This window comes from Elephantulus edwardii, unplaced genomic scaffold (genome assembly GCF_000299155.1).
Source record: "Elephantulus edwardii isolate Elephantulus edwardi_28Jun2011 unplaced genomic scaffold, EleEdw1.0 scaffold00192, whole genome shotgun sequence".
NCBI classification, from domain to species: domain Eukaryota; kingdom Metazoa; phylum Chordata; class Mammalia; order Macroscelidea; family Macroscelididae; genus Elephantulus; species Elephantulus edwardii.
The window spans coordinates 3,821,294-3,839,776 of record NW_006399942.1 but is presented as its reverse complement, the minus strand read 5'-3'; the positions used below and the strand labels follow the sequence as shown (position 1 = coordinate 3,839,776).

General features: G+C 38.1%; 1 protein-coding gene across 2 annotated transcripts in view; it reads right to left on the bottom strand.

Annotated features, from left to right (window-relative positions):
* SLC4A4 (solute carrier family 4 (sodium bicarbonate cotransporter), member 4) overlaps nt 1-18,483 on the bottom strand; it is a 497,732-nt gene that overhangs the window by 315,782 nt on the left and 163,467 nt on the right. For both annotated transcript variants that reach the window (XM_006896827.1, XM_006896828.1), the window contains exons 4-5: nt 15,242-15,402; nt 561-740 (exon numbers count right to left, since the gene is read on the bottom strand). In XM_006896827.1, the coding sequence (XP_006896889.1) occupies nt 561-740; nt 15,242-15,402 (341 nt within the window). The remainder of the gene's footprint in view (nt 1-560; nt 741-15,241; nt 15,403-18,483) is intronic.

Here is an 18,483-nt window from a genome sequence, read left to right as displayed (position 1 = left end):
GATAGTTGTCGAGGGACTTCAGGCTATCATCATACAACATATAAGCACAGATTACTTTTTAAGTAGTAACTTTTAAGTGGTAACACTGTGACTTACTTTGATGAAATTTCCACTATAAGCTACATATCATATCATATACCAAGAAAATACTTTATGATATGGCATTTGGGGACATATTATATCTTATTATAGCCTGCAAAGTAGACAAACCATTATCATCTCTAGAACATATTCCCTAGTGGACTCAATAATCTACAAATGGGTTAATTCATAAGAAATATTTGTCTATTACATCATACAGTGATTATTAAGCCACTTCAATCATTCAGAATAGACATATAAGGATTGAGGTGCCCTAGCATTTGCATCCTACATAACTGATGGCAAAACTCCTTCCAGCAAGATCACAATTCCAATTGGAGTGGCTGTGTCATTATGAAATGGCTATGGTATATGAAACAGAGAAAGGGGGGCAGATGAGGAAGGGTAAAGAAAGGGTTATAAGAGATGTAGTAAAGGTGAGTGTAAGAGGAAGCAACAGCCAACCACACCTGCATTACCATTATCAGGGTTGGTAAACATCCTACTTGCACTGGAGACTGTCTTCCCAATGTCAGCCAGCGATCGAAGGTTGGATTTCTTGGTCTGATGGCGGTGTTTCCGGAGCAAAGTATAGGTCACCTTATCCTTAAGGTCAGGTTTCAATAGGCCAGTCTCAATCTGATGGTCAACAATCATCTCTGGTACAAAACAAAATAAAATCAAAACTCAGTCACAAAACCTCCAAGTTCATCTTTTCCTTTCATTTTGTGAATGTGAATCTGGTACCAAATACTGGCAACTTCCTACTTTCTGTGAAAGATAAAGATAGATAGATACTGGCATTAATAAGAGATTTATAGATAACCCAGCAATAAGTATATGTAAAAAGAGGCAAATTTTTTTTTGTTCATTCTTTTCAATCCCCATTAATGTTGAATTGCCATAAATCACATTTTTCTGTAACAGACAAGTCAGTAATCTGCACTTTTCAATAAAGTAAAAAAAATAAGATTCAAAATTTTAAATATTCTATCACAGTAAATGTGCAAAAAATAGAAATGAAATAGGGAAAAAACCTTGACAAGAGTACACAGGAAATGCTGTGATAGCTGGTTTTATTCATTTGTTTTCCCAAACTTCTATAGTATAATGGAAGAATTTTTAGAATAAAATATGATAAAGGAAAGAACACTTTTTTCAATCTCAAAAGATATGCACACCATTTAATCCAATAAAAGAAAGGATAAAATATGAAACTTTGCCTTAATCTTTTGTAAGGAAAGAGGCTTACTCTCTAAAGCCTCAGTGCTTTTCCATTAGCTATTCTTAAGACCAAAATTTTTTATGAGATGTCAATATTTCCAGTATAAAACATAACTAAATCAAGTTTCTCTTAGCTCCTTCTGAGCTCAGGAAGCCATTCTGTCTTGCCCACAGTGAGCTGTGCTGTTAACCCAAGGGTGGGGCCTCTCCTGTTTGAACCTATCAGTAGTTCCTTGGGAGGAAGATAGGGAATCTCCTCTCATGGGGTATACAGCTTTGGAAACCTGCTGGAGGTGCAGTTATGAGCAGATTCTGAGTTAAAGGCAGTGAGTTTGAGAGTATTTTCCCTAATAGATTACATTCCATAGAAATTATTATTGCATCTCTCTAAAAGCAACTTCTTACTCTAATTGAAGACCCAATCTACAGGCATCAGACATTCTTCTGGTACTCTCTGTTTTCTCCTAAGATCTATCTAATATAGGCGATAATTTTTCTAGTGACACAACATCTTCTAAATCCAGCTTGCATATCTGGTACGTCTCTGTCGATGTACTACTATTCCAGTCATTTTCGGATAATCTCCAGCAGGATTTTGCTTCTGTGTAATATTAGCAATATTGCTCAGTACTTTCCAAACACTGTCAGGTCACCGTTTTTTGGAATGAGAATAAATATGGATCTCCTCCTTTGAGTTGTGGTACTAGAAAGGGGTATTGAACATACCATGGATCGCCAAGAGTACAAACAGGTCTATTCTGGAGAGGGTGAAATCAAGTTTCTCCTTGGATGCTAGAATTCAGAAGCTCCACCTCACATACTTTGGGAATGTGGACAGGAGGGAATAGTCCTTGGAAAAGGACATCATGTTTGGAAGGGTAGAGGAACAGTGCAGGAGAGGAAGACCCTGGAAGAAATGGGTTCACACAGTAACTGAGATAATGGGGGTAGGTGTACTGGAGTCAGTGAGACTGGCTCAGGACAGGGCAGGCTTTAGACCTGTTGTTTATACGGTCGCTATAGCACATAACAACAATGGCCATCAACTGATTTAAAGGCTATAAATCTTTATCAGAAGAGAATGCTCAACTTTCTCCTGTGGAGTAACTGAGAATTCAAATGGCTCCTGCTGAGTTAGCAGTCCAATACAGCTCCTTTCTTATTCTAATAAGATAGTTTTAAAAAATCCTCTTTCTTATAAGAGTGGTATGTCAGCAATGTGGCATAAATGTGGTCTGCTATATCCTTCTATACAATGCTAGCATCAGCAAGCAACTACATCCTCCACCCAAAATGAGGTTAAAGACAAAACATCACAACATCTGTACAAGATATGCACTGGTAGAAAGTGACCTCACCACATGCAGGCAGAGTTTTTATCTTCTATTTAAATCAGACTAATTAGTCCCATAACCAACATTTTCAGTACATGGATTCAGCTAGAACAAATCAATGTTTCCTCTTGGACACAACTTTTAGTTCATAAAAGTGGAAGAACAAAAGCTATTCTTTTCCAAAAGCCTGACCAAAAACTCTGGTCACCAGCAGTTGAATATTATCGCTTTGGAGGAGTTACAACCATTGGGAGGCCTAACTACAGCTCTCAGAAGTCTTTCTTGATAGCACTCAAGGAATAGCTAGGACCTGGCCAACATACACAGAGTAGAGTCAACTATTATGAGCCTGACAGAGTACTCCACCACATGACTTACATAATATAATGCCACATAACACTGGACGAAGTGGAAAAGTACTTAGGCAAGGCTGGAAGCCTTTTCCCCCTCGCCCGGGAGTAGCCTGTCCTCCTGTGTCTTTTCAACTATACAAACCCCACTCAATAAAATATCAGGGTTGGCCTTATCATTGTATTCAATGCCCTCTTTGTGGTAAAATAATTAGGTGTCTGTGAAACACAACTCTTTCGACATTCTCTCTGACTTGTTCAATATATAAAGTCAATTTAACAGAAAAATCTTAAAAGTAAACAAACAGCCCCAGGACACCTGCAGTCAGTGTTATCACACTCCTACTCTAATTCCTGGGTTGTGGATTAAAGTATTTATCTCCCTTTTCTGGAAGGGAATCCATCTATTCTTGCCATCTCTTGTGATCTCAGACCAATCCCTATGTGTGCACAGCCAGCCTTCTGTTACTAATGCCTGGAAATCACCAGTTACAACAGGTTAAAATATCTGTGTGGTGTATGCCTTTCATTAACTTTCTTTTAGAAATGGCCCACATAATAGATCTCTTTAAACATAAACTTCACAACCTTTCAAACAAACAAACAAACAAAAAATGGAGGCAGAAACATTTCACAGCTATACGGAAATTAAATCTTCAGTGTTCAAAAGGAATTGAGGAAGGTTCAAACTCAACACTTGTTATACAGATGACAAAAGAGAGCACTAAGAAGGTAATCAACAAATACATGAATATATACAATTATATAATATACTACACTACTAACATGCAAGTTTAAGCTGAAGTTGAAGAAAATAAAATCCACAGGGACCAAAATTTGATCGTAAGTCTATCCCACCTGAATTTCAAAACCATCTCAGGAACAGGTTTGAGGCACTGAACACCCACGAGTGAAGACCAAATGAGCTGTGGGAGGCTATCAAGAATATAGTCCATGAAGAATGCAAAAGGTCATTACAAAGGCAGAAGAGGAAGAAAAGACCAAGATGGATGTCAGATGAGACTCTGAATATTGCATTAGAGGGCCGAGAAGCCAAAGCTAAAAGGACGAAATCAAGAAATTAAAGAGCTGAACAGAAAACTTCAAAGGGCAGCTCAGGAAGACAAAGGAAGTTATTATAATGAAATGTGCAAAGAGCTGGAGAAGAAAATCAAAGGGGCCAAACTCTCTTAGCATTTCTTTGGCTAAAGGAATTTAAAAACAAATACAAGCCACAAATGGCAAAACTTAAGGATGCTTTGGGCAGAGTATGCTAAATTATTCAAGAAGCATTAAAAGAAGACAGAAAGAGTATATAGAGTCACTGTACCAGAAGGAATGGGCTGACACAAAAGAATTTCATGAAACAACCCATGAGCAAGAGCCTTTGGTAATGAAGGAAGAAGTTCAAGCTGCTCTGAAAAAACTGGCAAAAAATAAGGCTCCAGGAATTGACAGCATACCAAGTGACATATTTCAACAAACAAATGTTGCCTCTGATGTGCTCACTAAGTTGTGCCAAGGAATCTGGAGGACAGCCAGCTGGCCAACTGACTGAGAGAGATAGATATTTGTTTCCATTCCAAAGAAAGGTGACCCGACAGAGTGCAGAATTTATTGAGCAATATCATCAATATTACATGCAAGCAAGATTCTGCTGAAAATTATCCAAAAATGACTGAAACAACACATCAGCAGAGTACTGCCAGATCTGAAGGCTCGGTTTTGAAGAGACAAGTGGTACTAGTGATATTATAGCTAATGTTAGATGGATCTGAACTGTAAGCAGAGAGTATCAGAGGAATGTCTACCTGTGTTTCACGGACTATGCAAGGCTTTTTAACTGTGTGGATGAAAACTAGTTGTGGCTAACTCTTGAGAATACTGGGGATTCCAGAACATTTGATTGTGCTTATGTGAAACTTATAATATATGAGCCAAGAGGCAGTTGTCAGAACAGAGCAAGGTTCAAAAACAGAGCATGGTTCAAAATTAGGAAGGGTGTCTGACAGGGATGTATTCTGTCTCCATACGTTTTCAAAGTATATGCAGAACAGACCATCCAGGATAATGGACTGTATGAAGAGGAATGTGGCATCAGGACTGGAGGAAGACTCATCTACAACCTGCATTATGCAAATAACACAACCCTGCTTGCTGAAACTGAGGAAGACTTGAAGTGGTTGCTGCAGATGGTCATAGACTGCAATCTTCAATAAGGACTGAAGCTCAATCTCAAGAAAACAAAGATTCTCACTTTGGTGGATGGTGAAGAGACTGAGATTTTGAATTGTTTTAGTTTACTTGGCTCCATAATCAACACTCTTGGTACCAGCAGCCAGGAAATCAAAAGACAAATTGCATGGGAAAATCAGCTCTCAGGGACCTCTCCAGAGTACTGAAGAGGAACGATGTTAATATGAAGACTAAGGTGCGCCTGATCCGGGCCGTAGTCTTCACAACTGCTTGCTATGCATCACAGTACTGGACAATGACTAGGGATGATAGAAAGAGAACTGTTGTCTTTGAGCTGTGGTGCTGGAGAAGAGTGCTGAATATACCATGGGCTGCTAGGACAACAAACATGTTTATCTTGGAGAGGGTGAAACCAGGAAGCTCCTTAGAGTCAAGGGTCCTGGAGGAGTCTGATGCACTTTGGACATGTTACAAGGAGGGACTGACTGGTCCTTGGAGAGGGTCATCATGTTTGGGAGGGTCATCATCTTGACAGCTCAAGAGAGGAAAACTCTTAATGAGATGGGTCAATTCATTAACTGGAAAAATGGGGGTAGGTGTGTTAGAGACAATAAGGTTGGCACAGGATAGAGCCAGGTTTAGGGCTTTTATACATAGGGTTACTATGAGTCACAAGCAACTCGATGGCACAGAACAACAACAATACTATAGCTATAATATTACTATACTATACTAATGACAGTGAGTCCCTCAAAATTAAGACCAGGTTTCATAGTTTATTTTCCATAACACACAATGTGTTTCTTTATATTAAAAAACATATATTCAGAGCTTCTGAAACCAAGAGAAGGATACACATCCCAGCAGAAAAATGGTTAAAGGTCATGATGATTCTTCAAAGAAATATATACCCACCATCATCAGGTTTATCCTAACTCACAGTATCCCTCGAACGTGTTTCTAAGATTGTAAATCTTTATGAGAGAAGATGGTCCATGCTTCTCCTTCAGAGCATCTGGTGGATTCAAAGCCTTGACCTTCTGGTTAGTTATGCAAACTTAACATACTATGCTACATAACACGCCACAAGAACTCCTTAAAATCTGATAGATGGGAGGAGGGATTGGTAAAGGAAAGGGGAAAGGCCCAGGGTGAAAAACAATGTATATCAACTTTGTGAACTTTGTATGTAAACCAGTATAAAATAAAATAAAAAAAGAAAGAAAGAAATAAAAATGTATTAAATTTCCAGACCAAAAAAGAATTCGTTATTATTGATTAAGCTGGCTGTCAGTTAGTGATTTCAAACCAGTGACCCCTGTGTGTAGGGTGGAAGTAACCACAGGGCTTTCAAGGTTGTATGTGATCTCTGCAAAGCACATTACCAGGCCGGTCTTCCAATGCTACTCTGGGTGGCCTCAAACTACTAAATTCTGCAGTAGAAGCTGAACGCTTAACAGTTCGTACCACTAATCCTTGTTAATGCCATAAGTGTATGCAATTACTAATTCCATATATTAATGACTGTCTAGTTTATTAACTAGTAAACTTCTACAGAAGGCCATTTGGCAAATATATATATATATATATGAAAACCATTGAATATATTCACACACTCTCAACATTCCACCACTGGAAATCTACACTATGAAAAGATAGCACTTTCACAAATAGAACAAAGATGCTGTGAAGGTGGGGGGGGGTTCTTTACATAAAAAAACTCTGAAAAGAAAGCAACATGACTATTCAATAGGAGTCCTGATGATGCTGTATATTAAGCACTGAATAGAAAATCAAAAGAAAGATGAAGAAGAAAGAAGTGGGAAAAAATGTGGTAGTCTGTAAAGATTTACAGCCTGAAAACCCAATGGGGCTATATACATCTATGTTTATCACAGCTTTGTTCACAATAGCAAGGACTTGGAAACAACCTAAGTGTCCATCAACAAACCAATGGATAGAGAAGCTGTGGTATATTCACAGAATGGAATACTACACTTCCTTGAAAAACAAGGAACTCATGCAATATTATTCAAAATGGGTGACCCTGGAGGACATTATGCTGACTGAAGTATATCAGTAACACAAGGACAAATACTGCATGCTGCTACTGTTGTAAAACAGGACTGACCTCGGGGTTGGGGGGAGACTGAGAAAGATGAGTTCAATAATGTATACTGCACTGAAACAGATAAGGGAGAAAACTGTTTAAGGGGGATATGTGATTAGGTATTTTTTGTCATGACAGGAGTCCAGGAGAAGGCTGCATAGTGGAGTGGAGCTGAAGGGAAGGATAGTAAAGCAATGAAAAAATTTTTCTTTTACTTTTCCAAGAGGGTAGTGTACTGGGAGGGCGGGGGGAGGGTTGGGAAGTGAGAAAAGTGCAACAATGAATGAATGGAAATCCAGAGTCTCTGTATATTTTCATTGAAATTAATAATAAATGTAAAAAACATTTTAAAAAAACCATAAGGCAGTTCTACTCTGTCCAGTAGGGCCTGCTTCGAGTTTCGAATCAACTCACTGGCAGTGGTTTTTGGTGAATAGACACCAACAGATGATGACCAAATATTTTTATATGGAAATATATTTCTATTTTAAGTTAATATAAAACATTAAAATGGTGGCATACTATCCCATTGTGTAATATAAATTACTTATGTGTAAAGAGATCACAAAAAAATGGAAGACAGATCTAAAAATAAAGGATTATCGAGTATGTATGTTTTATTCTTCTGATTACCTTAAAATAAACACGTTAGTTTCGTGTTTAAAAAAAAATAGAGATATTGCTACTTTTGAAAAGTAAGAAAAAGCACGAATAACTCATCTGCCAACATGCACAGCTCAGGAATGCCTTTAAATAAAATATAAAAAGAGAATTCCAAAAATAGCGCTATATTTTCCAGATCCATTTCCTATCATAATAAAATACTTGAAATGACTTATAAACTTTTTTTTATTTTGGAGGAAAGGAAATTCCTACATATTTGGCTTCATATGTGAATGACACTCTAAACAGAATTATAGCGATGAAGGTAATAATAGGGTTATTGAAACAATCCTTATAAATGATGCTTTAACCTTTATGATACTTCAAAAACATTATTCTGCTAACACCCAAAAGGTCTAGAGGAAAATCAGTAACAAGTTGAGGTTTTTTATGTCAATGTGAGAAGTGGCACCAGCTTAATGTGTTGCGTACTGCCCTGTCCCTTCCAGTGAGGTACCTCACAGGCAATCTGTTGTGTAAGAGTATATTAGTAGCCTCAAAGGAGGATAAAAATCATGGTATTGTTTGTTTGGAAGTGTCACTTTTGCTAGTATTTCTTTTAATTATCATTTGCTGAAAAGAAATGAGGGTTGAGAGAGAATTTATCAATACTTGACTGTGCATAATTCCCAATTCAGAATTAACCAATATGAATCACACAACAATATGACACACAACTCCAACATGTGCTGAAAGTAAAGGAAGTCTTGAATTAACAAAAGAACTACAACTCAAGTGACTAAGGCCATCCTATCACTGAAGAATATTTTAACTTCTTCCTGGCCTGAGTCAAGTCATGGCCTTTTAAATTTAGTTCATATGCATCTGAAAGCTGGATAATAACTAAGGATGACAGAAGAAGAATGAACGTATTTGAGTTGTGGTGTTGGAGAAGGGTACCGAATATCCCAAGGACTGCTAAAAGAACAAGCTAACATGTCTTGTAGAGAGTGCTCCTTAGAGGTAAGGATAATTAAACTTCATCTCACATACTCTGGGAATGTTCCTAGGAGGGACTAGTCCATGAAAAAAAGACATGCTAGGAAAAGCAGTGTCAGCAAAAGAGAGGAAGACTCCTAACAAAAGGAATTGTCACAGTGACAACTATCACAATTGTAACAATGGCTCAAGTATCAGAGATGATAAAGATGTAACAGAATAAGGGAAATTTCAGATCCTTTGTTCATAGGGTTGCTGGGAGTTGTGATCTTAAAGGTACCTCGCAACAGCAACAACATCAGGATTCTTTAGGAGTACCCAGGAAGCACAAGCAGCTAAATACTCATCTACTAACTGAAAGGTTGGTGCTTAAAACCCACCCAGAAGAGCCACCCAAAGACTAGCAATCTCCTAAAAGGTCACAACCTTGAAAATCCTAGAGTACAGTTTAACCTGCAACATATGGGAGTCACCATGGCTTGGAATCAAAGGCAACTGATATGGTTAATGTTCTACTTCAGAAGGTTTTTGAAGCACTCCTTTATAGTCATTTGCACTCTATCAAACTTCCTCTTTTCTATACTTTTATAAGTACGGTCCTTCCCCATCTTTGCTTTGCTTGTGATGTTAGTAGCTTCTGAATTGTCTTTCTGTATTATCAGGTCAAGAATGACAGCACTGGCTGGCTGGCTGGCTGGCTGGCTGGCTGCCTTGGGAACTGCAAAGTACACATGGTAGTGAGTGATGACACCTCAAAGTGACCTAGTCGTGTTGGCTTTTAAAATTTAATGGCATTTTTTAAAAAGTAAATGTACAGAGGTTTGAGAAAAAGTTAAATAATAATAAGTGATGAAAGGTTGAAGTGAGAAAGTAAAATGCCTTATTAGCAAATCCTAAATGCAGTAAGCACTTCCCTCTTTTCCAATTTACTAAAGACAGTCCAATATAATGTGAAAATGTGCTTTCTACTTAATGTAAAGGGTCAATTTCTCAGAACCAGTTAGACCTCTTCTGGTGCTAAAGGTTTTGCTGAAAATTACCAAAAAAATTACTGAAACAGCATGTCAACAGAGAACTGGTAGATGTGCAGGCTGGGTTTAAAAGAGGCCATGGTATTTGGGATATTATTGCTAACATTAGATGGATCTTGGCTGAAAGTAGACATTACCAAAGGAATGTCCATTTGAGTTTCATTGACTAAGCAAAGGCATTTTGACTGTGTGGATCACAACAAACTGAGGCTAACTCTGAGAAAACTGAGAATCACAGACCACTTGATCGTGCTTATGCAAAACTTATTCTTGGACCAGGAGGCAGTCATCAGAATAGAGCAAGGAAACACTGTATGGTTCAAAATTGGGGGGCGTGTATACCAGGGATGTGTTCTCTCTCCATACTTTTTCAATCCATATCTAGAACAGATCATATGGAAGCTGTATGAGGAGGAGTATGACATCAGGATTGGAGGAAGATCATCAACAACCTACACTACATAGACGACACAACTCTGATTGCTAAGACTGAGGAGAATTTGAAGCACTTGTTCCAGAAGGATAAGAACTGCAGCTTTCAATATAGATTGAAGTTCAACATCAAGAACACAACAATTCTCACCATTGGGCTCATTGACAGAATCATAATAGAGAGTGAAGAGACTGAGATTGTTAACAGTTTCCGTTTGCTTGGCTCCACAATCAACACTTTTAATACCAGCAGCCAGGAAATTAAAAGATGAATTGCATTGGGGAAGTATGCTGTCAGAGACATCTCCATAGTACGGAAGAGCAATGAGCCCAGTCTGGAGACTAAGGTACATCTGAATCAGACCATAGTTTTAGCAATTACTTGTTAGGCATCAGAAAGCGGGACAATGACTAGGGATGATAGAAGAATTTACGCCTTTGAGCTGTAGTGCTGGAGAAGCGTATTGGATAAACCACAGACTGCCAGGAAAACAAATATGTTCGTCCTAGAGAGGGTGAAACCAGGCTGCTCTTTGGTGGCAATGATTCTGAGGTTTCATCTGACATACTTTAGGCATGTTTCAAGGAGGGATCAGTCCTTGGAAAGGGACATCATTCTTGGAAGGGTGGAGGGACAGCTCAAGAGAAGAAGACCCTGGATGAGATGGATTGATTCAGTGACTGAAGTAATGAAGGTTAGGTGTGTCAGAGACAATAAGGTTAACACAGGATGGAGCATGGTTCAGGGCTATTTCACAGGCTCGCTATGAGTCACAAGCAACTCAACGGCACATGACAAAAACAATATAAAGGTTTGGCTTGAGCACATTAAGGGGGCTCAAAGTCCTGTTCAATGTTAACCATAATATATTATAATCTACACAGTAAAATTTTCTTGGCATAGTCAATACAACACAGGTATGTATCTTTCTTGTCCTCTCTGTTCTCGGGCAAAATATACTGGCATCAACAACTATACTTCTCGCTCCAAAGCCTCTTTTGAATATACCTTGAATTTCTGGCAGTCCTGTCAATGTGCTACTCTGGCAATTTTTAGTTCTTTTCAGCAGTATTTTTTGTCCATTTACATTAATGATATTGTACAAAAATTTCTACTTTATGTTAGATCACCTTCTTTGAAATGTACACAAATACAGATCTTCTAGTCAATAGGCCAAAGGAGTTGTCTTCCAAATTTCCTGGTATTGATGAGTAAGCACATTTCGCACTACATCTTGAAGTCTTAACTTTTTGCTAGTGCTTTCAGTCAAATGTGAACTTCTTCTTTCAGAACCATTGGTTCTGGATTGTACACTACTTCCTGAAATGGTCTGCTCTTGGTGTTAGGTGCTACCGAGTCGAATATGACCCAGAACGACCCAGAACAACAGAATTGAACCAAGTCCTATCTTGTGCCATCGTCACACTTTCTGACTTACTAGAGCCCATTGTGGCAGTTACTGTGACAGTCCACCTGGCTGAAGATTTTCCTCTCCTTCACCAACTCTCCATCTTTCTGAGCATCAAGTCCCTCTCCAAGGAACAGATTTTCCTAGCAACATGCCCAAAGTATGTGAGACAAAGCTTTAACATCTTTGCCTCAAAGGAGTACTCTGGCTACATTTTCTCTAAGACATCTTTGTGTTTTCTTTAGGCTGCCAATAGGATAGTCAGTACATTTAGCCAATGCCAAAGCTCAAAGGCATCAATTCTTCTGTCATCTTTATTCATTGTCCAGCTCACAGATGCACAGCAAGTGACTGGAAAGATCACGGCCTGAATCAGACACACCTTAGTTTTCAAACTGATATCATTGCTCCTCAACTATGTGGAGAGGTCTCCGACTGTAGACTTTCCCAGTTTCCCGATTTCCTGACTGCTAGTACTAAGGGTGCTAAATGTCGATGAAAGTAAGAAAGGTTGTTAACAGTTTCAGTTTTTTCTCCATCTATCATGATGTTCTGGAAGCAGGAGCAGCATCCACTTCCAAAATGGCTTGCCTCTGGAAACTCTATGTACGAACAGTACTCAGGCTGTTCGTTCATAGGGTCGCTATGAGTAGTCTACGACTCGACGGCATTAAACAACAACAAACAACATCATGATGTTGTCTATAGGTTCAGTGGTAATGATTTCTGTTTTATTAATGTTGAGTTACAATCCATATTACAGCCTGTAGTCTTTGCTCATCTGCAACAAGTGCTTCAAGTCCCCATCATGTTCAGCAAGCAAAGTTGTAACATCTGCATAATGCAGGTTTCCCTCCAATCCTGATGCCACACTCTTCTTCAAAGAGCCCAATTAAAACAGGCTTGGAAGCAGGAGTGGCATTCACCTCTAAAAATTTGGAGAAACGATGAAAGTTATACATGTGTTCAGGTCTTTTGTTCACAGGGTCGCCAAGAGTCGTCTCCGACTCAAGGGCACTTAACAACAACAACTGGGCCTGAATTTTTTTTCTTCACTTTTTCAGTTTGAGAAATGCTGAGTATATGTCTGTCCTTTTAGTTGTATGATGTCAGTTCTTTGCACATGTCATTATATTACATTTATTTGACTGTTCAAGCTTCCCTTTGAAATCTTATGGTCAGCTCTGTTCATTAGTTATTTATCCCTTTTACCTCCTTGTATTTAAGAACAAATTTCAGAGTCTTTTTTAATACCAATTTTTGTCTTGTCTTCCTTTCTTGTCTTTGTAAAGACTTCTTGCTTTCTTTGTACATGATGTCTTTGACATCATCTCATAACTCATTAGGTGTTCAGTCATTAGTTTTCAATGACTCAAATCTCTCCTTGAAATAGTTTCTAGATTCAGTGAAAGATTCGATTTTAATTCTCATAGACTTGTTTACTCTCTAATTGCCATCAAGTCAAAACCAACTCATGGCTGACTTTCTGGTGGGTTTTCAGAGGCTGGATATCACACAGGAGGAAGGCTGCTCATTTTTCTCCCTTGGAGTGGATTCGAATCACCTTCCTTTGGGTTGACAGCAAAACTTTTCAACCACCAGGCCATCAGAGCATTTGTTCCAGTTTCCTCCAGCTTAAACTTGAATTTAAAAAATAATAATAGACATTAACACAAAGAAAACTCCTCAGATCTGGACCAATAAGAAGTATCACCACAAATGTGAAAAGACTGAAGTTGTTGATTTAATTTTTCTTGGATTTACAATCAACATCCATAGAAGCAGCAATCAATAAATCAAACAATGTACAACCTTGGGTAAATCTTCTGCCAAGTACCTCTCTAACGTGCTAAAGAGCAATGAATTTAAAAGCCTAAGATGCATCTGATCCAAGGCCATAGTCTAATTACTTGCTATGCATGAGAAAGTTGGACAATGACTAGGGATGACAGAAGGAGAACTGATGCCTTTGAACTGTGGTGCTAGAGAAGAGTACTAAATATACCATGGACTGTTAGAAAAACATAGAGGTTCGTCCTAGAAAGGGTGAGACCAGGCTGCTCCGTGGAGGCAAGGATTCTGAAGCTTAGTCTGACATACTGTGGACATGTTGCAAGGTGGGATCAGTCCTTGGAGAGGGATGTCAAGCTTGGGAGGGTGGAGGGAACATTGCAAGAGAGGGAGACGCTCATCGAGATCAACTGATTCAATGGCTGGGATAATTAAGGTAGTTGTGTCAGAGACAATAAGACTGACACAACGCAGAGCAGAATTTAGGGCTCTTGTATATAGGGTCGCTATGAGATGCAGATGATTCAACTGTATATAACAATAACAACAACAATATGGTAGTGTATACAGAAACTAAAAAAAAAAAATTTAGACCAATTTAGTATAGTGACAGGATACAAGATCAACATACAAAAGTTAGTGGAATTCCTCTACAATAACAAAGAAAACACAAAGATTAAAACTAAGAAAGCAATACCAATAACAATAGTCAACCACAAATTGAGACACTTAGGAATAAACTAACTAGACTCACAAAAAACCTTTTAAAAAAAAAAGGCACTACAAAACACTTCTATGAGCAATATAAGACCTAAATAAATGGAAAAATATTATTCCTGTTCATGCACAGAAGCCTCAATATAGTGAAAATGGCAATCATATCTAAAGCAATCTACACGTTTAATACAATCTCAATACAGATAGCAAATTCATTTTTCAAAGAATCGAAAGGCAATTGCTAAGTTTATTTGGAGAGTAAAGAGATACCACAAAGCACTTCTGAAAAATAAAAATTAAATGAGAGGCATAGTACTCTCTGATCTCAAAGCCTACTACACAACTGTAATGACTAAAACAACAAGGTGCTGGTACAATGACAGGCACACTGACCAATGGAATAGAAGCAAGAACCCAGAAATTAACACATATATCAATAATCAACTGATACTCATCAAGGAAACAAAACCTATCAAATGGGGAAACAACAACCTCTTCAACAAACTGTGCTGGCAAAACTGGACTGCTCCCTGCAGAAAGCTGAAGCAGGATTCACATCTCACATGAAAAGTATTAACCTTATATGTACAAATTAAGGAAGTAGATGCCAATCTGTACATAAAGTCTCCACTGTAACAAAAAACTACTAAAGTAATGAAAAAAGAAATAAAGTAAAAGAAGACAAAGAAAAGAACTGGAGGGAAACAAGTATAAATGGCAACAGCAATAATGGCTATGACAAAATGGAAGTATGATGGTTAAGTTTCTGTTTTTCTTATTAATTTTTCATGTGTAATTTTCAAATTGTCTTCACTAAACTACACTGGATTTGTAACATAAATAAAGATGGTAACTCTTATAACCTTTTTAACTCTGCTTGCACTAAAACTTATCTGTAATGATGGAGACTCATGGTTAGGTAAAGCTCAAAAAAAATGACAGGAATTGAAAAGTATATACTCACCCACTAACTGTGGGAGGGAAGACGCCTCCCTGTCAAGCATGATGGATCCTTTCTCCATGCACGTCCTCAGCTCAAACAAACTGTGAAGGGACAGGGTGGCCACATGGGGCTTGCTCCATCTCTCCCCACCCTGTTCTACTTTTTCTTCAAATTTAATCCACCTAGAAAGATGAGATTAGGGCACAGCAATTAAAAATGTTCTAACAGTCTCTATAAATAGCAACATCAACTCCTTCAACTCCACCCCCATCACTATTTCCAAAATGTCTCCTTCTGCAGAGTCTTAAAAGCTTATTATATCATTAATAATGTTATCTATATAAATACACATGCCTCCGGAAACTCTATGAACTTTGATAAATGTCAATAGTTGTAGAGGGGCTTCAGGCCTTTTGTTCATAGGGTCGCTATGGGTCGTACTCGACTTGAAGGCAATCAACAACAACATAAACACACCAGTCACTAGGATTCCCTAATATTAGATAGAGAGAAAGATAGAAAGCAAACCAAAACAAGACTAAGGACTCTGGATTTACAGTTCATTGTATATAATCATGACATTTTTAAAAGTATTACTTAATAAAAAGTTTTGATAAAGTAGAAAAATATGTATGTTCCCAATCTTCCATGTAGATATGAACTATAAAGGATAAAAATAGTCACTATTATGCAAAATGTGCTATGATCTTATAAGGCATTATATAGTATGAAATATTAGTGATGAGTGTTTATATTAAATGTTATGTGATCAGATATATGTGTAAAATGTTAGTCTGCTAAAGAATTGTGTGCCCAACACAAAGTATGAAGTTTCAATCTAACACACGCTCCCTAGAAAAGATGAACAATCTCTTCCTGTGTGATTTGTTATGTACTCTCAAGTTGAAACTGACCATAGTTTACCTTCCAGAGAGTTTTCAGAGGCTATAAACTGCACGGGAGATTTCCTGTCTTTTTCTCATCAAGCAGCTGGTGGATTCAAACCATGTGCCTTTGGTTTGGTAGCACAGCTCCTCACCACTAGACCACCAGAGCTTCTTGTACAATTTACTGACTCTGAAAATCTTCTTGAAGGTCAACTATGGGTCAGTTCCATCATGACAGTCCAAAACAGCAATGGTAACAGAGGACCAGCATGTGTGGCCTAACCTTATTTTAATATGAATTTCTCATCTAATACATGGCTCTTTCCAATTTTCGAATAGAAGTTTTACCCTTCAAGTCTAGTTTTACATGTGTTTAAAAATACACAGGCTCAGCACACAGATCAGTTTAATAATTACAAATCTGCCACAATCCTCAGCATTATAATAACAACCCCTCTTTGGTAGTTCCTGCCTTCTAAAAGTCTTGGGCATTTTTATAACTTAGCAACATAAAATTATTTTAACAGGGATGGAGTAAACACATTGGAAAACCTTGATGTCACGCATTGATTGTACTTCCTCTAAGACAAATTTTGGACATGATTATCTAGTTCAGGAGGGAATTATCTTTGGGAAGAGATAGCACGCTCGAAAAGCTGGAGGGCTGGAGAAAGAAAGGGAGACCCCCAGCAAGCTAGACTGACACAGAGATTTCAGCATGGACTCAAGAATATTAGAAACAATGAGGAAGGCCCAGCATAGAACAAGGTTCACAGTAGTCATTTTAGAGAGTCAACGTCAACTTGATGGCACCTAAAAACAACAACATATCACACATTATACATAAAGACTCTTCTTACCCTGTCAAAGAATGAAAACCAAGACAGCATCATCATTTTTCTAATCTTTGTTGCCCAAATTAAAAATACTTTCCTCACTTCCAACTTTCTGAATATTGGGGGGAAATGTAAAGAGGGGGTTAAAAATTGTTTTCTACATTCTTCACCCAAAAGTTTAATGATTGAAAAATGTTTTCCTAGAAAAAGCTAACCTAAGTCACTAAAGAAGTGAACAAAGGGCAGAGATCAGAGAAAGCTCTGCATAAGGTATTATTTATAGACTGTTCACCACCCCCAGAAAAGAGAAAAACACATTAGGAGAATCAAGAGTGAAAATAGGGCAAAAGATCAGGCACAATGTCAATGAAAGTCTAGAGTTTTAATTAAGTCCAACAGTCATATGATTCTGAAATAGTTTAGCTCTGTTCAAAGACTCCATGTTCTTCTCAAGAAGCTTCTCAAAGCAAATAAATCTGGTATGTCAATAGCAACTTCATCACCAACATCACCTTCAATTTAAAAAGCCTCCCTTCCTCCCCCTTCCATCGCCCCACATTCCCACATAAGGGTTATGGGATTTTTACTTACCTTTTCCTTACAAGTAAAAAAATACACAATACCAACGAAGTCCTAAAAACTTTAGAATTGTACCTTATTTAGGAAGCACTGGTAGCTTTTAAAACAGAATGAAAGAGCCTTAAAAAGTGTGTCTGTGTACATGAATGTGTGTGTGTGTGTGTGTAAGTATGTGTGTATGTGCATGTGTTGTTGTATACCACAAGAGTCAGCACCAACCCACAGCTGGCCCTCCAATGGGTTTTCAGAGGTATACGCATGTAAATTGGTAGTTCTTCACTTTGGTGAGAATTGTCGCTGTTGTTATGGGCCATCAAGTCGCCTGCTAATCACAGTGACCCTCTGTGCAACAGCTCCGAACCCTGGCCTGTCCTGACAGAAAGAAAAATGATGATGGTGGAAGAAGGAGTAATTTTACATCCTTCACTAAAATAATAAAAGGTAATGTGGGATCATTTTCAAGTAATCGTTTTATGAAGCGTATTACATGGGTTAATTTTAGACACAATGAAACCTGTGAGCGCTGGTACTGACAGGACTGCCTTGCTTTCCCTTGTCTTCCAACCTTACCACTGCTGACAGAGCACATTCATCACTTTTCTAGTGCTCATGAAAATCATTGAAGTTTTCCCTCTGAGAGTCCACATTACCCAGTTATATCATACCTTCTTTCTAAGCTCGAGCATAGGCTCTCTAAGTTTGTTGGTAACTGATATATGAACTACGTTACATTTTACTTCATATACCCAATGCATAAGACAAGACACTACTAGAAAGTTCCCTGGTACAAAATTATCAAGTCAGGATTACATACAACTCAGTCATGTATAAAGAATGTAGTGACTACTTTTTAATTCAGACTGAAAAGGAGAATCCTGTGTACAGAATTTAAGACTAAGACAAATGAAAAGAAAGAACCAGCTAGAAATTCAGAAGGGGCCAATGTTTCCGACAGACTTCA